Source organism: Pavona decussata, unplaced genomic scaffold, assembly GCF_977016875.1.
Source record: "Pavona decussata unplaced genomic scaffold, jaPavDecu1.1 SCAFFOLD_48, whole genome shotgun sequence".
Lineage (NCBI taxonomy): Eukaryota > Metazoa > Cnidaria > Anthozoa > Scleractinia > Agariciidae > Pavona > Pavona decussata.
Genome location: NW_028145470.1, coordinates 6,623,516 through 6,650,957, shown reverse-complemented (window position 1 = coordinate 6,650,957; position 27,442 = coordinate 6,623,516). Strand labels below are relative to the sequence as shown.

Below are 27,442 nucleotides of genomic sequence, written 5' to 3'. Positions count from 1 at the left end.
TACAGGTCAATAAACGTGTGTGAAATAATTCTACTTAAATTGTCAAGTAGCATGTCAAAATCCTTAGTGATTTTCCACCCATTGTTAAATATGACTTAAGCGTATCACTTGAACGTATTCACTTCGAACCTGCCTCAGCCAGTTTCTGCTCTTCTAGCAGGGTTGTAATTATTGGTAGTGAACGCAGGTGAACGAAAAGGTCTGATAAAGTTAAACATTTGCTTCTGTAAAGTTCATTAAAAGTGGGCTTCTCAAGTAAGGACGGTGCCTACTTTTGTTACTGCGCATACGTTCTGCGCTCCTCGAGATACTGGGGTTTTCTATGGGTGTGCCTACTGATACAGGGATATTTTTGCGCGGTTTAAAACTATGCGGGGAAAGTAGAACTTGTCAAGTGCTCTTAATATCCAAAAACAAAATTTAGGATAACCATGAATTTTTCAGACATAATAATGCTTCGATTTGGGGTAAAAAACACCATACATTACTTTGTATTTTACTGGTTTTTAAAACAATTGTTACTTAATTATCTCTAAAATGCGTAGTTACCCCCAATTTTCTAACCGCACAAAAATACTTCTTTATTAGTAGGCACCGTCCTTAAACTCTCGTGTTATTCCTCAGTCTGGCATGTCAAAGCGGATAGCCAAATCAAAAAGCCAGGTCACGATGCTTCAAAGGCGCCATCCTTATTTTCTTCGTAACAACGAGACAGCCAATCACAGCATGGCACTGACTTCCAAATTGTCCTATGAAGAAGTTTTGAGCTACATCTAAAATGGCTCTGCTAGGCTAACTGTCTTAAAGGAAAGCCTCTCGACCTAGCGTCAAAAAAACACTCATGGACTCTGTATAGGGGAGACGTTTAGGAGTCACAAAACGTAATACACCTACTTTATTGATTATAAGCAAACAAGCTTTTACGGTAATTACAATACAAACTTACTGGAACAAATGATTTTCAGATATTGTTAAACGCGAATTATCTAGTGCATGCCCTCGTGATTCCTAATGAAAGTATTTTCTAAAACAACGCGTTTGAATTAAACCATCCGATAATATGGAAAAGTACGTTGATTGTTATTTACTCATTATTCATCATCAGAAACCCGTGTCCTTTTTTTGTTAAAATGTGCAAATATTTAATCTCATAAAAATGAATAATAGAGAACTAAGCCAATCAAATTGCTAATTATTCTGACGCAGATTCTGCGCGAGTTTTTTATGCTTCGTGTAAGGACGGTTCCTTCTTTTGCTGCTGCACATACGATGTGCGCACCATGGGAGTGAAGTTGCTAGAAACTCGGGTTGCTTAAGAACTGTGCCTACTCATACAGGAAAAGCAGATCTCAGCAGTGGTTACTGCAATTAAAAAAGAAAACTATGTGTAACCACGCATTTGTCAGAGATAATTCAGGAATCTCAAATAGACCTTTATCACAGGGCGGCCATGTTGATCTCAGGAGAATAAAAAGCTTTGTTTTTGCACGGCAAGCCTCGCACTGAATTCGCGTCCGGGCGAGGCTTACCGTGCAAAAACAAAGCTTTTTATATCCCCCAGACTTAACATGGTCGACGAGTGATAAGGGTCAATTTAGAAGAAAATGTTATATATTTTTATACTAATTTCACAGCTGAAAAATGCGTGGTTACCCACAGTTTTCTTTTAGGATTCCAACAGTCATTGCTAAGAACTCCTTTTCACGCAAAGTCGTAAAATGTGCAAAATTTTCTATGTTAAATACAGGAAAGATCCTCGCAGTTAGTACGCAACCACAGGTCACCAAAGCGTATGTGACACAGGTTACCATGCAAGCGTGATTTAAGAGTTTGTATGAGGTTAAAATTAAATCGAAATTAAGACAACAATTTTCCTTAAAAAAAACCCACAAAAAATATACTTAAGACGGAAAAAGCTTACCCGGTGTGTTTTGCTGTGTTTTCAACGCTCTTCAGTGCTTCCAAACGCTGTTTTGAGCGGTTTATCTCTCAGCAGCTGGTCCACGTGCATCACTGTATTATGTTAATGGAAAGGTAAGAAACTACAAGTCGAATTTCAATGAAATTTGGCCCGTCATTTAAGGAGAGCACTTCGAAAACCTCGCTAAAATTTGCTTGAAACTTAAGCTCTCGCTTACCTGCCTCACCATATGACAAGAAGGATGATGTGCGGTCCCTCCTGGGTAGCTCATTTACGGAGGAGTTCATTTATTGAGACACAGGCCTTCGTTGAAAACAAAGTTCATTTCAAATCGGGTGCCATTTTTGCCGCGTCCCTGGAATGTTGGAACAAACTCACGGTCAAACCTAGGCACGAGTACTAAAATGTGCCCAGCCGGGGAAATCCACGGGAAGCCTTTGGCACGTAACAAACCACACACACCCCCTCCCGGCTAAGTGCAATTCTGTACCACGTTTCTTGCTGTCACACCAAGCACGACTGGCTCTCTTGAGAATATGAATTGACTTTTGTATTATTAATTTTTTTATATTATGAATTGACTTCGCAATAGGCCATTTTACAGTTGTGTGCTAAGTGACCTGGCGTTGGATTGCAAGCGAGGCTGCGGGTGACCTTGTTTTGATACAAACCTCACTGTTTTTCATATGTAGATCATGCTGTTCTTATGCTAACTAGTTTGCATTTACATATGAATAGCAGTGAGGTTTGTATCAAAACAAGGTCACCCACAGCCTCGCTTCCAATCCAAGGCCAGGTCACTAAACACACAACTGTAAAATGGCCTATTTTCCAACTCGTTAACTTACGAGTTGGCTTTTATTGAATAAAAGCTGACTGAAAGAAACTGAAATTTTGTCTGTGTATACACGCTCTCCAAAAAACCTTGAATTTCGCAAAGTTGTTGTTTTGCCGACAACGGCAACATGTTTTAAAAACCTTTAAGGTCAATGTTTTGCTCATTAAACCTTTCGTATTTCGAAGTTCTCATTACCGGTTTATTCCTTGCGAGCAGGAGGGCAGGAAGAAAAAATAATCTAAGTCGTTTGACAAGATCTGGCGATGAGTTTTTAGTCGTTTTCGGTAGGTCACAGTCAATACCATCAAATTTTGGTACGAAGTTACATCCGCTGCAAGATGTAGTCACTTTCGTGGATGAGCAAATATGTCGGGGTAATTCGGTATAAGTTGTATATTTATTTATATTCTCTTGTCACGTTAATGCGAACCTAGCTCAATTATACCATCTTGCAGGCTAACTGATGAACAAAATAATGTTTTACGCTTTACTGAAAAAGGCCACAACAAGGTCGGCTGGCTGGTACAGAACTGTACTTAGCCGGGAGGGGGTGTGTGTGGTTTGTTACGTGCCAAAGGCTTCCCGTGGATTTCCCCGGCTGGGCACATTTTAGTACTCGTGCCTAGGTTTGACCGTGAGTTTGTTCCAACATTCCAGGGACATGGCTCCGTCGGCGGCAAAAATGGCACCCGATTTGAAATGAACTTTGTTTTCAACGAAGGCCTGTGTCTCAACAAATGAACTCCTCCGTAAATGAGCTACCCAGGAGGGACCGCACATCATCCTTCTTGCCATATGGTGAGGCAGGTAAACGAAAGCTTAAGTTTCAAGCAAATTTTAGCGAGGTTTTCGAAGTGCTCTCCTTAAATGACGGGCCAAATTTCATTGAAATTCGACTTGTAGTTTCTTACCTTTTCATTAACATAATACCGTGATGCACGTGGACCAGCTGCTGAGAGATAAACCGCTCAAAACAGCGTTTGGAAGCACCGAAGCGCATTGAAAACACAGCAAAACCACCGGATAAGCTTTTTCAGACTTAAGTATATCTTTTGTGGTTTTTTTTTTAAGGAAATTTGTTGTCTAAATTTCGATTTAATTTTAACTCCATACAAACTCTTAAATCACGCTTGCATGGTAACCTGTGTCACATACGCTTTGGTGACCTGTGATATAATATGAATATGAAAAGCTGCAAGAATTTCGGTCAATATTTGTTCCGAAGGACGATTACTACCGGAATAAACACCATTGTGTGTATTAATACACTTTGTCTCCTTTCTAAAGTTAGAATTAAATGCCAATGAAAGCAAAACTAGTTTGTTTTTTCTCAGGAAGGAAGTACCTGGTTAGTCAAGCAAAGAAGGCTAACACTATTTGCATAATTCAATTCTATTTTCCACGAAACTGAAAAAAACAGAAGTTTTAAGGTCTTTGTGTAATTGACGAACCAAACCAAATATGGTAATATGTGTGACCGTACAGCTGCACGTCGTTACAGCAACTTATTCGGCTGTAAAGATACACAGTAATCAGCCTTTAAAATGTCGGATTTAGAACTGTTAAGCGCTGCGATGTCAGCCGTCCTTGGTACAAAAGTCCAAGCGAGGACGATCCTAGAGTCTCAAAAGGAGACTCTTTTTATACGTGCAGACGATTTCTTCCATCAAACATACCCAATTATGACACCTGCCGTCGAAGCAGTTCCCCTTGAGACTGGTAAAATGTTCGATTTGATAGTAACTCGCTTACAAAACGAGAAGAAAGCTATTCGGGTGTCAGGCAGAAGGACTATTGCCGAAGTCAGAGCTGCAATCGCAAAAAACGAAGGCCGACCGGTGGATAAGATTAAACGGACATATGAGGGTAAACAACTTGAAGAATGTCAGAGCTTGAACGACTACGGAATTACATCTGCTGCAACTATATCATGGGTGCCTTGTTTACCGAAGGGAGGCCCTTCCTTGTCGTATTTCTTCGATCCAAATGAATTCGACTTCAATTACGATTTCGACTTCAGTCAAATGAAGGATGATGGCAAGACATACATGAGAGGAGGCTTCGAATACAAACGACCATATGGATGGAAACGATTTGGGCTTAAAGTCAGAGGGAAGTACGAGAATGACATCTGGCTTGGTCCCGATGGGATACGCACAGAAGAAGCTCCCGGAGAATGGCCTGTTTCGTATCATGGCACGAATGTCTCCAACGCAAGAAAGATTGTGGAAACGGGTTTTAAGCCTGGGCCAAGAGCGAAGTATGGCAAAGGTATCTACACCAGCCCTAGTCTTGAAATGGTTGAAAGATTTCACGCACAGGAGTTTACTCACAAAGGGAAGACTTACAAGATCGTTCTACAGAATCGTGTCAATCCGGATCGCTTAAAAGTCATCCGTGCCTCGGAGACTTTAGCAGGAGCTGATTATTGGTTATTCCCAGAACGAGATAAACCAGGGAAAGTTGATGTGCGCCCATATGGTGTTCTTATCCGTGAAACAGGGCATGTTCAGGAACAAGATGAATCAGAGCAAGAGCCTATCCGTGATTCATGGTATGTTCAGGAACAAGATGAATCAGAGGAAGAGCCTATCCGTGATTCATGGTATGTTCAGGAACAAGATGAATCAGAGGAAGAGCCTACCCGTGAACCATGGTATGTTCAGGAACAAGATGAATCAGAGGAAGAGCCTATCCGTGAACCATGGTATGTTCAGGAACAAGATGAATCAGAGGAAGAGCCTACCCGTGAACCATGGTATGTTCAGGAACAAGATGAATCAGAGCAAGAGCCTATCCATGAACCATGGTATGTTCAGGAACAAGATGAATCAGAGCAAGAGCCTATCCATGAACCATGGTATGTTCAGGAACAAGATGAATCAGAGGAAGAGCCTATCCGTGAACCATGGTATGTTCAGGAACAAGATGAATCAGAGGAAGAGCCTATCCGTGAACCAGGGCATGTTCAGGAACAAGATGAATCAGAGGAAGAGCCTATCCGTGAACCATGGTATGTTCAGGAACAAGATGAATCAGAGGAAGAGCCTATCCGTGAACCATGGCATGTTCAGGAACAAGATGAATCAGAGGAAGAGCCTATCCGTGAACCATGGTATGTTCAGGAACAAGATAATCAGAGGAAGAGCCTATCCGTGAACCATGGCATGTTCAGGAACAAGATGAATCAGAGGAAGAGCCTATCCGTGAACCAGGGCATGTTCAGGAAGAAGATGAACCAGAGGAAGAGCCTATCCGTGAAAAAGGGAATGTTCAAGAACAAGGACGTTGGTGCTCTGTACAGTAGCAAGCGAGCTATGATCAAACAGTTTAATTTTTTTTTTCCGTAGATGAAGACTGTTGTATCTGGGGCGACTCAGTTCGACCACCCAGTTCTGTTTTTAGCAGGAATTTATTGGTAAGCTGTATTAATCTCTAAGAAGGTAAGCAGTATTTGCATAATCTAATTATGTTTTCCACGAAAAAGAAGCAGGAAGTTTTGGGTTCTTTGTGTGATTGACGAACCAAACCATATATGGTAGTTTGTTTGTTCGTACGGCTGTATGTGTAAAGAAACACAGTTATTAGTCTTAAAAATGTACGATTTAGACCTGTTAAGCGCTGGGATGTCAGCCGTCCTCGGTACAAAAGTCGAAGTAGGATGAGTCGAGAGTTTCGAAGGGATTTGTTGACTTTTGACATATGCGCAGACGATTTTTGCTATCAAACATACCCGATTATGACACCTGTCGTCGAAGCAGTTTCCCTAGAGATTTGTGAAAAGTTCGACTTGATGGTAACTCATTAAATTTACAAAACGAGAAGAAAGCTATCAAGTTAACCATTTAAATTATTGTCTTTATTATGATCTAAGCAAAGTGTACACTTGGTTATCAGGCAAGCTTACTTAAAATCTAACAAAAACGGAGTTTATGCTAATTGCATCTAGGCAGAAGTTATCGAATATTTCAGAGAGACCCTCTCTAACTATAAATGACATGGCTGTGGAACAGGTAGCAACAGCCGAATCTCTGGGGTCTACATCGACCAAACTTTAAATTGGGAATGTCATATTGGAAATATCTCTAAAAAGATTGCTTCCGCCATTGTGCAATTAAGCGCATAAGACATCTAATGCCATTTAATATTTTCATCAATGTTTATCATAGCCTTGTTCAACCTCACTTTGATCATTGTAATGAGGTTTGGGGAAATTGTAACAAATGCCTTTCTGATAAGCTTCAAAAGCTTCAAAATCGCGCAGCCCGCATTTTGATGTACGCTGGATATAATGGTAACTTGGATGATTTGTTCCGGGCACTAGGGTGGCGAAAACTCTGTCATCAAAGATTGGATAAGAAATCAATTATGATGTATAAAACTTTAAATGGGACTGAATATTTCAGATCAAGCTTTGTTTTTCGCGATAATTTGAATTCGTATCATTTAAGGAATACTGAAAACACGCTAATTCTTCCACAACCGCGCACTGATTATTTAAAGAAAAGTTTCTCATACAGTGGAGCTCAGTTGTGGAATAGTTTGCCAATAGAATAACGGCAAGCAACTTTCTTGAATGATTTTAAAACTAAATTGAGACGCAACAGTTATAAGTAAGATTTTTCAACACGGCCTCCAAGAAAAGTAGCATTTGTTGTTTAACTTTGTTTTATTATTTCTAACTTTTTATAATCCTAGTTAGGTAGATAGCTGGTTAGTTGATAATGATAATCTAAGTAGCTGATGGAAAAACCGTGTATAAATAAAGTTATCCTATCCTATCCTATCCTTTTCTTTTTTTGAAGGGGGGGGGGGGGGGGGGGATTTGGCCGTTTGAGATATTTGGCCACAAAATCACTATATTTTGATACAGTCGAACCTCCCGAAACCGACAACCCATAATGTCAAGGATATGTGGTCGCTTATTTTTTGGGGGGAATTTTTGTAAAAAAGCAGAAGGGGTGGGGGGGGGGGGAGGGTAGTCTAGCTACCCTCTGAAAATTCCAAATATCAAACCACTTTGGCTTTTGAGGTTATTAGGTGAGTCCTTCAATCTGGTTAAGTTTCATTGCAATCAGTGAGATGGCATGTATCACCACTGCTTGGTCCTCTCATGGACACGCTCTTAATACCCTTTGTCTTAAAAAGCTTTCTTAAGTTATAGTTAAATGCAAAAGTGCAAACTATTTATTTTCCTCCTGAAAGATCAATCTGACTAGACAACGTAAGAAGGTCAACATAATTTTTTTGACCTTTCCATAATCCGAATTCCATCGTCCACGAAAAACAGGAAGACTTTGGATCTTTGCGTGATTGACGAACCAAACCAAACCCGTACGTTACAGAAATTTATTCTGTGAAGAGACACAGTTATCAGCCTTAAAAATGACGGATTTAAACCTGTTAAGCGCTGGAATGTCAGCCGTCCTCGGTACAAAAGTCAAACCGAGAATGAGTCGAAAGTTTCGAAGGGATTGGTCGACTTTTGATATATCTGCAGACGATTTTTTCTATCAAACATACCCGATAATGACACCCGCCGCCGACGCAGTTGCCCGTGAAGAGATTGATGAAATGTTCGATTTGATGGTAACTCATCTACATGACGAGACAAAAGCTATTCGGGTGTCAGGCAGAAGCACTATTGCCGAAGCCAAAGCTACAATCGCAAATTACGAAGGCCGACCGGTGGATAAGATTAAACTGACATATGAGGGTAAACAACTTGAAGAATGTCGGAGCTTGAACGACTGCGGAATTTCATCTGCTGCAACTATATCATGAGTGCCTTGTTTACCGGAGGGAGGCCCTTCCTTGTCGTACTTCTTCGATCCGAAGGAATTCGACTTCAATTACGATTTCGACTTCAGTCAAGTGAAGGATGATGGCAAGACATACATGAGAGAAGGATTCGAATACAAGCGACCATATGGATGGAAACGATTTAGGCTTAAAGTTAAAGGGAAGTACGAGGATGACATCTGCATGGCCCCAATGGGATGCGCACAGAACAAGCCCATGGAGAATAGCTTGTTTCGTATCATGGTACGAATTTTAAAAACGCAAGATTTTGGAAACAGTTTTAAGCCTGGCCCAAGAGCCAAGTATGGCACAGGTATCTACACTAGTCCCAGTCTTAAAATGGTTGCCGGGAAAGTGCTACGCACATGAATTCACTCACAATGGGAAGACTTACAAGCTCGTTCTACAGAATCGTGTCAATCCAGATCACTTACAAGTAATGCCTGCTTCAAGGACTTCAGCAGGAGCTGATTATTGGTTATTCATATCTCTCAGTTCGTACGCGCGGTGTGATTGGTCAATTTTTCGGGCCGTCGCGTCTGTGTCACTGTACGGCCCTCTTAATTTGAAGTTTAACCGTAGTTGCCATAACCGTCAGTTACAAATGCTCTACTTCAATCGCCAAATTCACACCTGCTACCACAACATTCATTTAATTGACTAAGATATGTGATGGAGGAAGTTCGGAAGGAACCTTTCCTGAAAGCGGCAACCTTATCCATTTTGATTTGGGCTTATCCCCACGAAACGAAAACAAAGAATGGGAATTTTAAAACTGCCGTTATTTCGCCGCGTAAGATTGCTCACGCGTCACGAGCATGCGCACTCATTTTGCCGCTGTGTCGCTTCGTGTAAGGACGGTGCCCCTTCTGCTACTGCGCATACGTTCTGCGCATCCTGGGAACGAGGTTGCAAGAAACTCGGGTTTCTTAAGGTACCTACTAGTACAGGAAAAGCAGATCTTAGCAGCGGCTAATGCAATTAAAAAAGAAAATTGTGGGTAACCACGCATTTTTCAGAGATAATTCAGGGATCTCCAATAGACCTTTATCACACGGCGGCCATGTTGAGGCTTAGGAGAACAAAAAGCTTTGTTTTTGCACGGCAAGCCTCGCACTGAATTCGCGTCCAGACAAGGCTTGCCATGCGAAAACAAAGATTTTTATTCCTCCGAGACTTAACATGGCCGTCGAGTGATAAGGGTCTATTTAGAAAAAAATGCTATATATTGTTATACGAATTTTACAGCTGAAAAATGCGTTGTTACCCACAATTTTCTTTTAGGATTCCAACAGTCCTTGCTAAAAACTCCTTTTCACGCAAAGTCGTAAAATGAGCAAAATTTTCTCTGTTAAATACCGGAAAGATCCTCGCAGTTAGTGCGCAACTTAACCAGTTGCGAAAAGAAAGCCTGAAAAAATTTAGGCTTAAACGGGATTCGAACCTATGACCTCTGGGATGCCGGTCCAGTGCTCTACCAATTGAGCTATCAAGCCAACTGGGCGCTGAGCTGGTCATATTGTGAGTTCGTAATATACCCGTGAAGGATGAATAAATGAATATGAATATAATACGAATATGAAAAGCTGGAAGAATTTCGGTCAATATTTGTTCCGAAGGACGATTAGTACCGGAATAAACACCACTATGTGTATTAATACACTTTGTCTCCTTTCTAAAGTTAGAATTAAATGCCAATGAAAGCAAAACTAATTTTTTTTTTTCTCCAGAAAGAAGTACCTTGTTAGTCAAGCGAAGAAGGTTAACACTATTTGCATAATTCAATTTTATTTTCCACGAAACTGAAAAAAAGGAAGTTTAATTTAAGGTCTTTATGTGATTGACGAAACAAACCAAATATAGTAATGTGTATGACCATTTAGCTGCACACTGCACGTCGTTGCGGCAACTTAAGAAACACAGTGATCAGCCTTAAAATGGCGGATTTAGACCTGTTAAGCGCTGGGATGTCGGCCCTCCTCGGTACAAAAGTCCAACCGAGGACGGGTCAAGATGACGATTCGACTTTGCATATACGTGCTGACGATGTTTTCTGTCAAACATACCCGATTATGACACCTGCCGTCGAAGTAGTTTCCCTTGAGATTGATGAAATGTTCGATTTGATGGTAACTCACTTACACGACGAGAAGAAAGCTATTCGGGTGTCAGGCAGGAGCACTATTGCCGAAGCCAAAGATGCAATCGCAAAAAACGAAGGCCGACCGGTGGATCAGTTTAAACTGACATATGAGGGTAAACAACTTGAAGATTTTCGGAGCTTGAACGACTACGGAATTACATCTGCTGCAACTATATCATGGGTGCCTTGTTTACCAGAGGGAGGCCCTTCCTTGTCGTATTTCTTCGATCCAAATGAATTCGACTTCAATTACGATTTCGACTTCAGTCAAATGAAGGATGATGGCAAGACATACATAAGAGGAGGCTTCGAATACAAGCGACCATATGGATGGAAACGATTTGGGCTTAAAGTTAAAGGGAAGTACGAGGATGACATCTGGCTTGGCCCCGATGGGATACGCACAGAAGAAGCTCCTGGAGAATGGCCTGTTTCGTATCATGGTACGAATGTCTCCAACGCAAGGAAGATTTTGGAAAAGGGTTTTGAGCCTGGGCCAAGAGCTATGCATGGCAAAGGTATCTACACAAGCCCCAGCATTGAAATGGTTGGAAAGTGCTACGCACACGAATTCACTCACAATGGGAAGACTTACAAGCTTGTTCTACAGAATCGTGTCAATCCAGATCACTTACAAGTCATCCCTGCTTCAGAGACTTTAGCAAGAGCTGATTATTGGTTATTCCCGGAACGAGATGAACCATGGAAAGTTGATGTGCGTCCATACGGTGTTCTTATCCGTGGGGAACAAGGAAGTGGGTGCTCTATACAGTAACAAGCGAACTTTGATCAGACAGCTTACTTTTTTTCTCCGTAAGTGAAGACTGTTATATCTGGGGAGACTCAGTTCGACTACCCAGTTCTGTTTTTAGCAGGAATTTATTGGTTAGCTGTATTAATTTCTAAGAAGGTAAACACTATTCGCATAATCCAAAACTATTTTCCAGGAAAAAAACAGGAAGTTTTTGGATCTTAATGTGATTGAAGTTGCATTTCTCTGTATTTATAAATTTACTGTATTTATAAATTTAATGTACACTTAATGATGAAATAAAATTATTTTAAAGATTTAAGAACAAAACTAATATGACATTGTGTGTGGCGTACAGTTGTCCGTTGTCACTGCAGCTAATTCAAGTTCAAGTTTATTTGATTCACCACACACATAAAGTATAAATTAAAAAAAGATAAGTAGAAAATAATCAGAATATGGTGGTGAGGAAACTCAAAAGGAAACCAGCAGGCATTTAATATTAGGCTCCCTCGTAGAAACTACATGGTACTAAGATAATTTCTGGTAGGGACGGTTAAGAGACATATATCTTATTGACCAAGCGCGAGGGCCGTACTGGGAGAATATCGGCTGATATTAAGGTCCTGACAGTACGGACGGAGCGTAGCGAGTTCCGTATTAAAAAGACCGAGGGTCGATATTCTCCCAGTACGATCCCGAACAAGCTTGGTCAATAAGAGATTTATTACACAACTGAAGAGAATTTTATAAATATCACATTTCGTAAAAAAAAAAAACCTCAGGGATGAAAAATTACCGAATTCTAATTGAGGGCCACCCGAGTGTTTCTTAGGGAGAACGGTTTTACAGCCATGGTGTTCAGACCAAAAGTTCAGATAAGCCATTACAGTGCAGGATTCTGTCTGACCTGTCTGACTTACTTTTAATTGAAACTGAATTGAACCAATCAGATTTATTTTCAGTACAGAATCTATCAAACGTGACATGAACTGTCAAAACTGTCAAAAAAGCCAGCGTTTCATTTTCATTCTACTCGCTTCTCTCAAAAGTAAGAAAAAAAACTTTGATTCTACGAAATTCTTTCAACGAGCGAAGAATAAGTTTAACAAATATTAGACTGCTTTAACGTTTTATAGTCCTGGAAAGTTTTAAAAATGTCTCAAATGATCGGCTGGTTTGGCATGTCGAAATTCCAGTATATGCCAAAAGTTGATCAATCACTAAAGAAGCAGCCACCAAACACGTGAGGGTGAGTCAGAAATATATAAGCTTAACTCAATCTTTGTCGTCACTTTCAATTATGAGCCTTCTTGGTCGCTTTGGAGCTGGTTTGTTAACAATGCTGACTGGCCCTGTAATAAACTGGAATGTGCACCCTGACATGGATGAAATGTTAGCACCAGCAAAGACGGCTTCAAGGGCATTTGAACTTGACGAGTAGCCTATGCTAGAAACTGAAGGAACCTTGACAGAATCATTAGAATTTACATCGCTGGAGCTTGTAGTTGCTGACTCTTTTCTCCCGCTGAGTGCATCGGACATCTGACGTTAGTGGCCTAAAGATGCCGATTTGTAGACGCAAAAAACTCTGGATATTTTTGTGGCCGCTTACCTGCATCACGTAGTTTTCGGGGAAATTGGCGTCAAGCAATCTACCGATGATAGTTTTTCTCACGGAATAATTACACACCTTTCTCTTGCCAGATTGAAGGCCAGCAGCTGAAACTGCTTCTGACAAGAACTTGCCCAATTGATTTTTGCCCAATGGTGAATGCATATACCAAATCTGCTCGTCAGGACTTCTTTTCTGCTTTATGGCCAAGTAAAACGGAGCTTCTGGTTTCTTCATTTCCTCTGGCCTGTGTTTCTCGAACGTTTTGTAGAATTTCACTGGGTATCTGGCACCACCAGTTTTGTGGCCAGTTTCCGTGCTCCCTTGCCGTTTCCGTCCGCCAAAGGAGGAGTTCTCGCTTCGAATCGGCTTGAAAAGCTGGTAAATGACAAAGAATACAAGTAGAAACAGGGTAAGTTGATTTTATTGAGAAAACGATGTTAGTTTCTATCATTTTACACAAATCCGTTGTATTCCCATACAAATCCTTATAATTCAACGGTTCTCTGATATTGAGCTTGGGCTGCCTGTGGCACTACTGGCTCTCTTGAGAAATGAATTGACTTTTGTATTATTAATTTCTTTTATTATGAATTGACTTCGCAATTTTCCAACTCGTTAACTTAAGAGTTGGCTTTTATTGAATGAAAGCTGACTAAAAGAAACTGAAAATTTGTCTTTGTATACACGCTCTCCAAAAAACCTTGAATTTCGCAAAGTTGTTGTTTTGCCGAGAACGGCAACATGTTTTAAAAAAACGTGTAAGGTCAATGTTTTGCTCATTAAACCTTTCGTATTTCGAAGTTCTCATTACCGGTTTATTCCTTGCGAGCAGGAGGGCAGGAAAAAAAAATTATCTAAGTCGTTTGACAAGATCTGGCGATGAGTTTTTAGTCGTTTTCGGTAGGTCACAGTCAATACCATCAAATTTTGGTACGAAGTTACATCCGCTGCAAGATGTAGTCACTTTCGTGGATGAGCAAATATGTCGAGGTAATTCGGTATAAGTTGTATATTTATTTATATTCTCTTGTCACGTTAATGCGAACCTAGCTCAATTATACCATCTTGCGGGCTAACTGATGAACAAAATAATGTTTTACGCGTTACTGAAAAAGGCCACAACAAGGTCGGCTGGCTGGTACAGAACTGTACTTAGCCGGGAGGGGGTGTGTGTGGTTTGTTACGCAGGAGGGACCGCACATCATCCTTCTTGCCATATGGTGAGGCAGGTAAACGAGAGCTTAAGTTTCAAGCAAATTTTAGCGAGATTTTCGAAGTGCTCTCCTTAAATGACTAGCCTCCCACGCAGTTGTTTTTAGGGGACTCGTATTACCTCCTCCCCACAAACGCCGTTTGTGGGGAGGAGGTAATACGATTCCCCTAAAAACGACTGCGTGGGAGGCTATTAAATGACAGGCCAAATTTCATTGAAATTCGACTTGTAGTTTCCTACCTTTCCATTAACATAATACAGTGATGCACGTGGACCAGCTGCTGAGAGATAAACGTACCATACATGTCCAATACACTCGACCTGAGTCCGGTTGACTTCACTCCCATGCGGATTGAGTCCGATCGCGACCGGAACCGGAAATGAGTGCAGGGCGTCGGTGGTACCGGAAGTAAGGGGTTAACAGAAGCGAGCGGCGGATTGAAAAGTTGGCAAACAGACTCCATCGGATCCGATGGAGACTGTTCGTCTTGACAAGAGTCAATCGGACTACCGGAAGTCTGTTCGCGCAGGACAGAGGAAATATCTCAAAACAAGCGCGCTACACATGAATATATCTCGTTCTTTAATCCATGAACCGAAACAAGCACGCTACACGTGAATATATCTCGTTCTTTAATCCATGAACCGAAACAAGCATGCTACACATGAATATACCTCGTTCTTTAATCCATGAATCGAAACAAGCGCGCTACACATGAATATATCACATGAAACATTAGTCGTTTTTTAATCCATACAAGCGCTACACATGTAATATTAGTCATTCTTTTCTTTAATCCATGAACCGAAACAAGCGCACTACACAGGAATATATCTCGTTCTTTAATCCATGAACCGAAACAAGCACGCTACACATGAATATATCTCGTTCTTTAATCCATGAACCGAAACAAGCATGCTACACATGAATATACCTCGTTTTTTAATCCATGAATCGAAACAAGCGCGCTACAAATGAATATATCACATGAAACATTAGTCGTTTTTTAATCCATACAAGCGCTACACATGTAATATTAGTCATTCTTTTAGCCATGAGGCGAAACAAGCGCACTACACATGAATATATCTCGTTCTTTAATCCATGAACCGAAACAAGCGTGCTACATATGAAATATACGAGGCGAATTAAGTCAACGTCACGAAATATTACACTCGACTCTATATCTCGCTCTTTAAACCATTGGAGCTGAACAATATTTTCTCAAGTCCCGCTCATTGAATTTCCGATTACCACAGAATTGCCTGAGTATCTGGCTGAGTAATAAAGTACACTGTATGCATGTATTGATCGTATATACGGCGGCGATTGTATAAAAACTGTCATCAACATAGAAGAGGGTCGTACAGGGGGGGTCTCTTGCACGGTTCACGAACAGAAAAAATAGCAAATCACGGATCACAGAAATGAAAGTTTCGTTTTCAAGCTCTTCACGGGTCACGCAAAACCTTCAGGTCACGGATTACGAAGAATAATTTAGTACATTCACGTTTCACGGGAACCAAAATCAGCTAATCACACATCACGAAAATACCCCTGTACGACCCTCATAGAACAATCGCCGCACCGCGGTAATTTTTAAGTAATAGCCACAGGGCTGTCAATCACTATCCTGCGAGCAGAGTCTCTTCCACTGATCTAGGAAGATCGAAGACACGCTGCTCGCAGGGTAGTCACCTCGCACGTTTTGAAATATCGAGAAAATGACTTCCCCGGCAAGCAATAACAAAGCGCTTTACAGAGGCGTCGCATCAAGACCGAATTCACGGTTTCAGTGAAGGGGGGGAGGGGGGGGGGGATTAAACAGTAACAGAAACCTTTCTTGTCCGAAAGTCGAGTCTACGAGAAATAGCAAATTTCTTCAATTATCCAGGAGATTACAGACATAAATCTGGAGACCAGAAGATATGCCTCTCAATCTGGAAATTACGAACATAAATGTGAAGACCGGGAGATATCGTTCAAAATCTGGAGAAACACGCTAGCGCTCTGATTAAACAAAAAGCAGTGGTTTTAATACTATTAATGATAATAACACCGAACCAGAATTGGATTACTGAAAAAAGAAAGAATCAATAAACTGAGGTAGAATCGCACTGAAAACAAAATTTTAGATGGACTCCTTTGTACTATTCTCGTTAAGTGAAATAATCGGGAAAATCGTGAAAATATTTTGGAACAACAACTACCGGTATTCCAAAGAAATAGTGGACCTGGTAGACCGCAGCACCTATTTTAATACTATTTTCCGATTTACCACTGACTTAAGCGTAGAATCGTCCAACCTTTTTTTCGGGAACTTACGATTCCGAAGTGAGTATTGGCAGATTCGTGACAACTCCTTTTAAATTTGATAGGACGTTCGATCACCAGATGTTAACAAACAATTGGTGTGGGTTTGGCTTCGTAATTGCGTACGTTGTAACACAAGTCGCGCTTATATTCACAATAATACAGAATTTTAAAGGCAACTGGCATACCACGCATTTCGCTCATGTCGAGTGAGCCAATTTTCTTTCGCGTTATCGCTTGACAAATTCAAAAAAAGGGTTATCAAAAAAAAATTTCCACAAACTGGCTCGCTTCACGTGTCATGTCACGGTCATCAATTATCACACTAGATTAGCGTCACATCTTCATCGCCGGGTTTTAAGAATAGCCGACACTTTATCAGAATATAACTATGCCCAAGAGAAAATGGAAACAAAAGAATATCATGTCCTTATTATCAATAACCCTTTATTAAATCGCATTGTTACATAAATGCCCAAACAGCTCATTAGACTTCTAGTGCCATTCTTATACCCGCCAGTAAATCTAGCAGTTAGTTGCTTTTCAATTCATTCCTTTCCGAACTTCGCGGAACACGCACCAGCCATGGCAACAAATCAACTCACACTATTAGACAAGAACTTGAAGGACTGCATAAAGAACGATCTAGACTGGACTTTTCTGCCGAAAAATATCAAAGAAGTAAGTATTCTCTTAAACGACCTTTAATTAACATAGTTTCCTTGCCAGAGTAGTATTGAATTCGCGAATGAAAAATCCATTGACATTTTCCTCATAAGAAGGGTTTGTAGCCTCCTATAAAAAATAAGCATGGTTTCATCCTGAAACAATTCTCTATTGGAAGTTGCTACAAAACATTTCCTTCCTTTCTTCTGATTTACCTTATCAATGAAATGGGGTTCGTTAACTCGAATAATCGATCTAATCGTACCGTTTCATTTCAATGATAGGCTTGCAAACTGTTCGCCAAAGGCCTGAAGCAACAGGACCCGTCGATCTTCCTTGGATTCCTGGTATTGGTGACGTTTTGTATGGGCCACGCCTGCATTAATGTTCAAAACTGGTTTTGGAAAGAACCCGTGATTCTTTGGATTGCTGCTGTTATAACAACAGGTTGGTACCCAAAGTTCTTAACACAATGTTGTCAGACTCAAACTTAAAGGCCCTAAAATGCTTCTCTTCCTTGCCCAAATTAAAGTCACATAATACAATACCCTGCCTCTTTAGTTTCACATACTAGCCAAAGGCAGAGGGAAATTGTTTGTGCAAGATATTTTCTTGTTGAAATAAGAAACTTTAATTGAAGTAATAATATACATACAAAACTTTCTGCAATCTGATTGGTGGAGAGCGTCTTAATTTATCCTGAATGTAGTGCAGAAATGTGAAATTGAGTGCAGAAAGTTGAAATTAGTGCAACAAAGGTGAAATTAAAATGATCGACAGGTATGCAAATTTGCAAATCGGCTGTCTCGAAACAAAATGGCGAACAGGTTTGAAGAGAGTAGCAGCATTTAGCATTTTTATTCGAAGTTTAAAGGAAAATGCAAAGAAACTCAACAAAGCAAAAAAAAAAAAAAAAAAACAGGCTAAAGTTTGAAGGCCTTGGACAGCACAAAAGGGCTACGACCAAAATATTGAAGACTATTAACCAGAGGCACTCGATCACCAAAATTCTCGAGGATTTCCACGCAACAGTGCGTAGAAAGACGCGAAAGACTTTAAGAGCATGACGGTCTTCGCACTGCAATTGGACTTTACCTAAAAAGGCAAAGGTTACAAACAGTCAAGTTCGAAGCAAGTTCTTGATGGTTTAAAAGCTCGGTTACTGCGACAACAAGGTAAGCTAAAGTTAAGCGACCGAACAAGTCAAGGCTTTGAAGCACAAGTCCTGGTACAAACGGTTTGGTGGCTTCTGGTTTAATATTTTGGCCTGGAGCATCATGTTGAAGATTTCCATGTCGGTTTGGACGAAAACAAACGTTGAATTCATTGAGAACCAGCCAAAAACACGCCAGCCTGGACTGTTGGCCAAGCCCCGGCTCCTAAAATCCAGTCAGTTCGAAAACATGCCGAGGACGGTGATTGACTTCAGAATTCTTTTAACATTGACTTAAAATTTTGCTTTGTCAGTTTGAAAACTTGCTCTTTTTAGAGAGATGGTATTTTAGGCATGTTTTCCGTAAGTATGAACAGGTATGTCAATCAAGCTTGTTATTTTTGAAACCAATCAAAAACATGTGGGCGGAGCATTAGCTCAATGGGTAAGAAATAAACAAAAGCTCATTTAATATTTTTGTATGTATATTATTAACAAGTAATCACATGATTTTTCTCGTGCAATTTGGAATAAATAAGCACTTGTAAAATTTTAAAAGACCACAAATTGCACTCGCCCTGCGTGCTCGTGCAATTTTGTTAGCCTTTTAAAATTTTACTCGTGCTTATTTATTCCAAATTGCACTCGGAATCATGTGATTACCTATACTAATCAAAAACATTTTATGCAATTGCACGGCGGGAGCTCGCAACAAAACGACTGGTTTCATCTCGCGAGTAATGACGGGTACCCCGGTAGCCTGACACGTCCATGCGCGGTTTTATGCGCTTTTCTAGCTTTCGAAACCACAGGTACATGTACCCCAAGCTCTATTAAAAGGCTGTGAGCTTTGAAAATCACGGCGACCATTGCGTGACAGCGTAATTATAAGGATTTGTACGGGAAAAAACGAACACGAATTCCTGCTTTAATTTAAAAATACGACCCGGGGGAGGGCGGGCATACACGGGCATTTGATTCCAGTTCCCAGCCCGTGGGTAGGGATTTTGATTTTATTTTACATCACAGAGCCCCCCAGGGTCAGGCGATTTGACATTTACTGGTTACCAGTCTCCAATCTGTTTTAAGAAAGTGCTGATCGCTTGATAGAAGTTTTACCGCGTGGTAATCTATTTATACGCAGCTTTTGTGATAAAAATGGTACATTGTAGAATTTCCGTTTACGTTCATCTTGTTGTTGTTTTATTTGTCTTCTGCGATGGAAAGTTTTTAGCGCCCTTTCAAGGTCATTTTTGTACAGGAGATATAAGAACTGTGTTTAGGAGGTATCACGTGAACATGTCTCACGAAATGTATATTGAATTTCTCTACAAAGGATTACATTTGTCAACTTCCTTACATGTTATAATTCAGTGAAAGTTATAGCATACATCTAAAGTGAACATTTCATAGTTATTCTCTTTGGAGAGTTCAAATATTCAGATTGCTGGCTTTGTTAATATGTTTATCACACAAAGGTCAAAGTTAACTTGTACATGTATTTCTAGAGTAAGCATTTCCTACTTTCTATTAAAATCAAAGCAGATCATTATATTTCAAGCTCATGTTTGTACAGGAGATATGACAGTAATAAAATGAGCATTAAACAAGAGGGCCTTAGTCTGCTCAAATACACTCATTACTACTGTATTTAAGTAGTCCCCAAACCCAGGGATGAGGGGGAGTTGTACGACACAGTAGGGGCTATTGACACGAAAAAAAAATGAAAATGTCAAATGCCCGTGGGTATGCCCGCCCTCCCCCGGGTCGGGGAAAACATTGATAGGTGCATAAATATTTCGCTACGATTGTCCGAGGTTACATTTTTCACATGCCCAAATTAACCTATTTTTCTCCCTACCCCTTTCGACGCCTGCTACGCACGCTATACAAAAAAACCGTACGCATTCAAAGTAATGAAAATTCGATAGGGAGGAATTAACAAAATTCCCACTTTCGTATTTCATATTGAATTTTCAATAAAATAATCCTGAAACCCTAGGATGACCAACAAGTACAAATTTCAAAGCGCCAATAAGATACAATTCTAGAGTTCAAATAGTACTCTGGGGAGCCTAAAAAGAGTTTTCAATGCATTTAAAGGAAACCGCCGTTACGTATCGCCTGTTCAACCATACAAAGCTAACTTTAACCATAACAATAACTTCATAATAAAATCTGCCTCCTGCTATTTGGAAACATAAGAATTCTTTACCTTTAAGAACAAACAGTAACTTATAAATCCATGCATCCTAAAGTGACCGCTTTCGAAACAACCTTATACGCCACATATATATTCAAATGCCGGACGCCATTTTGTTTTGGAACACAACAAGCTCTCTTGATATTAGGGTCCAGGCCCACGAAAGTGAGCGCACGCTTTCATTCCATTCGCGTTCGACTTCGCGTTTGTGTCGCGACTAATGCCAACCTCAGTTAAAAAAATGCGTATCTAGTGCCGCTTATTAACTCCGTTCCAGTTTGCAGTCTCTCGTGACCTATATATTATTACACTCCCACGAACTGAAGAAGTCCGGTTGACTCTCTTCACGGCAACCCGTCTCCATCAATGTCCCACAAACTGACATGCGGCAGTCCGATAGATTCTTGCTACGGCTACCCGTCTAGATCGGATCCGATGGAGCACGTTTGCTGACATTTTCCACCCTCCTCAACTATAGTATGCCGTATATTTTCTAAGTCTCTCGCGAACTGACAGGTGGCAGTCCGATGGACTCTTGCCACGGCAACCCGTCTCCATCGGATCCGATGGAGTCCGTTTGCCGACATTTTCCACCCCCCTCTTCAACTATAATTTATGGCTATTTACTAAGTCTCTCGCGAACTGACAGGCGGCAGTCCGATGGACTCTTGCCACGGCAACCCGTCTCCATCGGATCCGATGGAGTCCGTTTGCCGACATTTACCACCCCCTCCTCAACTATAGTTTGCTCTATGTTGACTAAGTCTCCCGCGAACTGACAGGCGGCAGTCCGATGGACTCGTTCCACGGCAACCCGTCTCCATCGGATCCGATGGAGTCCGTTTGCCGACATTTTCCACCCCCTCCTCAACTATAGTTTGCTCTATGTTGACTAAGTCTCCCGCGAACTGACAGGCGGCAGTCCGATGGACTCGTTCCACGGCAACCCGTCTCCATCGGATCCGATGGAGTCCGCTTGCCGACATTTTCCACCCCCTCCTCAACTATAGTTTGTTGTATATTTACTAAGTCTCCCGCGAACTGACAGGCGGCAGTCCGATGGACTCTTGCCACGGCAACCCGTCTCCATTGGATCCGATGGAGTCCGTTTGCGACATTTTCCACCCCCCTCTTCAACTATAGTTTGTTGTATATTTACTAAGTCTCCCGCGAACTGACAGGCGGCAGTCCGATGGACTCTTGCCACGGCAACCCGTCTCCATCGGATCCGATGGAGTCCGTTTGCCGACATTTTCCACCCCCCTCTTCAACTACACTTCGCGGTTATTTACTAAGTCTCTCGCGAACTGACAGGCGGTAGTCCGATGGACTCTTGCCACGGCAATCCGTCTCCATCGGATCCGATGGAGTCCGTTTGCCGACATTTTCCACCCACTATCAACTATAGTTTGCTGTATATTGACTAAGTCTCTCGCGAACTGACTTCCGGTGAGTCGGGTTGTCCATGGACCTCGTCCATCGGACTCAGTTTAAGTGTATTGGACAACCCTCAAACGTACAGCTCAAAACAGCGTTTGGAAGCACCGAAGAGCATTGAAAACACAGCAAAACCACCGGGTAGTCTTTTTCAGACTTAAGTATATTTTTGTGGGTTTTTTTAAGGAAAATTGTTGTCTAAATTTCGATTTAATTTTAACTCCATACAAACTCTTAAATCACGCTTCCATGGTAACCTGTGTCACATACGCTTTGGTGACCTGTGATATAATATGAATATGAAAAGCTGGAAGAATTTCGGTCAATATTTCAGATATTTGTTCCGAAGGACGATTACTACCGGGATAAACACCATTGTGCGTATTAATACACTTTGTCTCCTTTCTAAAGTTAGAATTAAATGTCAATGAAAGCAAGACTAGTTTGCTTTTTTCTCCAGAAAGAAGAACCTTGCTAGTCAAGCAAAGAAGATAAACACTATTTGCATAATCAAATTCTATTTTCCACGAAAAAAAAAAGTTTTGGGGTCTTTGTGTGATTGACGAACCAAACCAAATATGGTAGTGTGTGTGACCGTTCACCTGCACGTCGTTAATGCAACTTATTCTGTAAAGATACGAAGTCATCAGCCTTAAAAATGGCGGATTTTGACCTGTTAAGCGCTGGGATGTCGGCTGTCCTCGGTACAAACGTCCAAGCGAGGGGGATCCTAGAGTTACAAAGGGATTTGTCGGCACTTCTTATACGTGCAGACGATTTCTTCCATCAAACATACCCGATTATGACACCTGCCGTCGAAGCAGTTCCCCTTGAAATTGGTGAAATGTTCGATTTGATGGTAACTCACTTACAAAGAGAGAAGAAAGCTATTCGGGTGTCAGGCAGAAGCACTATTGCCGAAGCCAAAGCTGTAATCGCAAGAAATGAAGGCCGACCGGTGGATAAGATTAAACTGACATATGAGGGTAAACAACTTGAAGAAGGTCGGAGCTTGAACGACTACGGAATCACATCTGCTGCAACTATATCATGGGTGCCTTGTTTACCGGAGGGAGGCCCTTCCTTGTCGTACTTCTTTGATCCAAATGAATTCGACTTCAATTACGATTTCGACTTCAGTCAAATGAAGGATGATGGCAAGACATACATGAGAGGAGGCTTCGAATACAAGCGACCATATGGATGGAAACGATTTGGGCTTAGAGTGAAAGGGAAGTACGAGGATGACATCTGGCTTGGCCCCAATGGGATACGCACAGAAGAAGCTCCTGGAGAATGGCCTGTTTCGTATCATGGTACGAACGTATCCAACGCAAGGAAGATTTTGGAAACAGGTTTTAAGCCTGGGCCAGGAGCCATGTTTGGCAAAGGTATCTACACAAGCCCCAGCATTGAAATGGTTGGAAAGTGTTACGCACAAGAATTCACTCACAATGGGAAGACTTACAAGCTCGTTCTACAGAATCGTGTCAATCCGGGTCACTTAAAAGTCATCCCTGCTTCGGAGACTTCAGCAGGAGCTGATTATTGGTTATTCCCGGAACGAGATGAAACCGCAGGGAAAGTTGATGTGCGCCCATACGGCGTTCTCATCCGTGAAGAAGGTCATGTTCAGGAACAAGATAAAACAGAGAAAGTTAATGCGACCAATGTTCAGGAGCAAGGAGGCTGGTGCTCTGTACAGTAACAAGCGAGCTATGATCTGACAGTTTACTTTTTTATCTCTGTAGATGAAGACTGTTATATCTGGGGCGACTTAGGTCGACTACCCAGTTCTGTTTTTAGTAGGAATTATTTTTTGGTTAGCTGTATTAATTTCTAAGAAGGTAATCACTATTTGCATAATATAATTTTGATTTCCACGAAAAAAAACAGGAAGTTTTTGGATCTTAGTGTGATTGAAGTTGCATTTCTCTGTATTTATTCATCTAATGTATTGATAAATTTAATGTACACTTAAAAATAAAAAAAATAAATAAATAGATAATAAAGATTGAAGAACAAAACCAAATATGACAGTGTGTGTGGCCTACAGTTCTCCGTTGTTACTGCAGCTAATTCAAGTTCAATATTTGCTTCACCACTTCAGAAACAAGAAAGTTGGTGCTCCCTGATACAGTAAAAAGTGAGCTATGATCAGACAGTTTACTTTTTTATCTCCATAGAGTAAGACTGTTATATCTGGGGCGACTCAGTTCGACTACCCAGTTCTGTTTTTAGCAGGAATTTATTGGTTAGCTGTATTAATTTCTAAGAAAGTTAACACTATTTGCATAATCCAATTCTATTTTCCACGAAAAAAAAAAAAAAAACAGGTAGTTTTGGTCTCTTTGTGTGATTGACGAACCAAACCAAATATGGTAGTGTGTGTGTGCGTACAGGTGTATGTGTAAAGATACACAGTCATCAGCCTTAAAAAATGGCGGATTTAGACCTGTTAAGCGCTGGGATGTCGGCTGTCCTCGGAACAAAAGTCCAAGCGAGAAGGAGCCAAGAGTTTCAAAGGGTTTTGTCGACTCTTTTTATACGCGCAGACGATTTCTTCCATGAAACATACCCGATTATGACACCTGCCGTCGAAGCAGTTCCCCTTGAGATTGGTGAAATGTTCGATTTGATGGTAACTCACTTACAAAGAGAGAAGAAAGCTATTCGGGTGTCAGGCAGGAGCACTATTGCCGAAGCCAAAGCTGTAATCGCAAAAAACGAAGGCCGACCGGTGGATAAGATTAAACTGACATACGAGGGTAAACAACTTGAAGAAGGTCGGAGCTTGAACGACTACGGAATTACATCTGCTGCAACTATATCATGGGTGCCTTGTTTGCCAGAAGGAGGCCCTTCCTTGTCGTACTTCTTTGATCCAGATGAATTCGACTTCAAATATGATTTCGACTTCAGTCAAATGAAGGATGATAGCAAGACATACATGAGAGGAGGCTTCGAATACAAGCGACCATACGGATGGAAACGATTTGGGCTTAAAGTTAAAGGGAAGTACGAGGATGACATCTGGCTTGGCCCCGATGGGATACGCACAGAAGAAGCTCCTGGAGAATGGCCTGTTTCGTATCATGGTACGAATGTATCCAACGCAAGGAAGATTTTGGAAACAGGTTTTAAGCCTGGGCCAGGAGCCATGTTTGGCAAAGGTATCTACACAAGCCCGAGCATTGAAATGGTTGGAAAGTGCTACGCACAAGAATTCACTCACAATGGGAAGACTTACAAGCTCGTTCAACAAAACCGTGTCAATCCGGATCACTTAAAAGTCATCCCTGCTTCGGAGACTTCAGCAGGAGCTGATTATTGGTTATTCCCGGAACGAGAAGAAACGGCAGGGAAAGTTGATGTGCGCCCATACGGCGTTCTTATCCGTGAAGAAGCCATGTTCAAGAACAAGATAAAGCTGAGAAAGTTAATGCGACCAATGTTCAGGGACAAGGAGGCTGGTGCTCTGTACAGTAACAAGCCAGCCATGATCTGACAGTTTACTTTTTTATCTCTGTAGATAAAGACTGTTATATCTTGGGCGACTCAAGTCGACTACCCAGTTCTGTTTTTAGTAGGAATTTACTGGTTAGCTGTATTAATTTCTAAGAAGGTAAACACTATTTGCATAATCCAATATTGTTTTTCACGAAAAAAAAAAAAAAAAAAACCAGGACGTTTTTGGATCTTAGTGTGATTGAAGTTGCATTTCTCTGTATTTATACATCTAATGTATTGATAAATTTAATGTACTTTTAGTGATAAAAAAATAAATATATAATAAAGATTGAAGAAAAAAACTAAATATGCCGGACAGTGTGCGTGGCGTACAGTTCTCCGTTGTTACTGCAGCTAATTCAAGTTCAAGTTTATTTGCTTCACCACTTCAGAAACAAGAAAGTTGGTGTTACAGTATCATACAGTAAAAAGAGAGCTATGATCAGACAGTTTACTTTTTTATCTCCATAGAGTAAGACTGTTATATCTGGGGCGACTCAGTTCGACTACCCAGTTCTGTTTTTAGCAGGAATTTATTGGTTAGCTGTATTAATTTCTAAGAAAGTTAACACTATTTGCATAATTCAATTCTATTTTCCACGAAAAAAAAAAAAAAAAGGTAGTTTTGGTCTCTTTGTGTGATCGACGAACCAAACCAAATATGGTAGTGTGTGTGTGTGCGTACAGGTGTATGTGTAAAGATACACAGTCATCAGCCTTAAAAAATGGCGGATTTAGACCTGTTAAGCGCTGGGATGTCGGCCGTCCTCGGAACAAAAGTCCAAGCGAGAAGGAGCCAAGAGTTTCAAAGGGATTTGTCGACTCTTTCTATACGTGCAGACGATTTTTTCTATCAAGAATACCCGATCATGACACCTGCCGTCGAAGCCGTTTCCCTTGAGATTGGTGAAATGTTCGATTTGATTGTAACTCATATATTTACAAAACGAGAAGAAAGCTATTCGGGTGTCAGGCAGGAACACTATTGCCGAAGCCAAAGCTGCAATCGCAAAAAGCGAAGGCCGACCGGTGGATAAGATTAAACTGACATATGAGGGTAAACAACTTGAAAAAAGTCGGAGCTTGAACGACTACGGAATTAAATTTGCTGCAACTATATCTTGGGCGCCTTGTTTACCGGAGGGAGGCCCTTCCTTGTCGTACTTCTTTGATCCAGATGAATTCGACTTCAATTACGATTTCGACTTCAGTCAAATTAAGAATGATGGCAAGACATACATGAGAGGAGGCTTCAAATACAAACGACCATATGGATGGAAACGATTTGGGCTTAAAGTTAAAGGGAAGTACGAGAATGACATCTGGCTCGGTTCCGATAGGATACGCACAGAAGAAGCTCCTGAAGAATGGCCTGTTTCGTACGTATCATGGCACGAATGTCTCAAACGCAAGAAAGATTGTGGAAACGGGTTTTAAGCCTGAGCCAAGAGCCAAGTATGACAAAGGTTTCTACACCAGCCCCAGTCTTGAAATGGTTGAAAGATTGTACGCACAGGAGTTCACTCACAAGGGAAGACTTACAAGATCCTTCTACAGAATCCAGCGTGTCAATCCGGATCGCTTAAAAGTCATCCGTGCCTGGGAGACTTTAGCAGGAGCTGATTATTGGTTATTTCCAGAACGAGATATACCAAGGAAAGTTGATGTGCGCCCATGTGGTGTTCTTATCCGTGAAACAGGGCATGTTCAGGAACAAGATGAATCAGAGGAAGAGCCTATCCGTGAAAAAGGGAATGTTCAAGAACAAAGACTGTAGCAAGCGAGCTATGATTAGTCTGTTTACTTTTTTTTTCTCTGTAGATGAAGACTGTTATATCTGGGGCGACTCAGTTCGACTACCCAGGTCTGTTTT

At 41.1% G+C, this 27,442-nt stretch overlaps 4 protein-coding genes and 2 pseudogenes across 6 annotated transcripts; all 6 read left to right on the top strand.

Annotated features, from left to right (window-relative positions):
* The first annotated feature begins 4,291 nt into the window (after positions 1-4,291).
* Positions 4,292-27,442, top strand: LOC146482051 (uncharacterized). 3 transcript variants are annotated; one of them, XM_085108152.1, is made up of 3 exons: positions 4,292-6,087; positions 23,790-23,840; positions 27,421-27,442. In XM_085108152.1, the coding sequence occupies exons 1-2, from the start codon at positions 4,304-4,306 to the stop codon at positions 23,812-23,814; spliced, it is 1,809 nt and encodes a 602-aa protein (XP_084964278.1). In that variant the 5' UTR covers positions 4,292-4,303; the 3' UTR covers positions 23,815-23,840; positions 27,421-27,442. The 3 variants fall into 3 exon arrangements, with proteins under 3 accessions (XP_084964278.1, XP_084964277.1, XP_084964276.1); XM_085108151.1 differs by lacking the exon at positions 27,421-27,442 and adding an exon at positions 24,276-24,387; XM_085108150.1 differs by lacking the exon at positions 27,421-27,442 and having other exon boundaries at positions 23,790-23,983.
* On the top strand, positions 8,145-9,225 carry LOC146482056 (uncharacterized; annotated as a pseudogene).
* LOC146482055 (uncharacterized) lies at positions 10,499-11,513 on the top strand. Its single transcript, XM_085108156.1, has one exon. It carries the CDS (start codon positions 10,499-10,501, stop codon positions 11,477-11,479), a length of 981 nt encoding a protein of 326 aa, XP_084964282.1. The 3' UTR covers positions 11,480-11,513.
* Positions 22,706-23,770, top strand: LOC146482054 (uncharacterized). Its single transcript, XM_085108154.1, has one exon. It carries the CDS (start codon positions 22,718-22,720, stop codon positions 23,765-23,767), a length of 1,050 nt encoding a protein of 349 aa, XP_084964280.1. The 5' UTR covers positions 22,706-22,717; the 3' UTR covers positions 23,768-23,770.
* Positions 24,479-25,733, top strand: LOC146482053 (uncharacterized). Its single transcript, XM_085108153.1, has one exon. It carries the CDS (start codon positions 24,500-24,502, stop codon positions 25,565-25,567), a length of 1,068 nt encoding a protein of 355 aa, XP_084964279.1. The 5' UTR covers positions 24,479-24,499; the 3' UTR covers positions 25,568-25,733.
* LOC146482052 (uncharacterized) lies at positions 25,878-27,346 on the top strand (annotated as a pseudogene).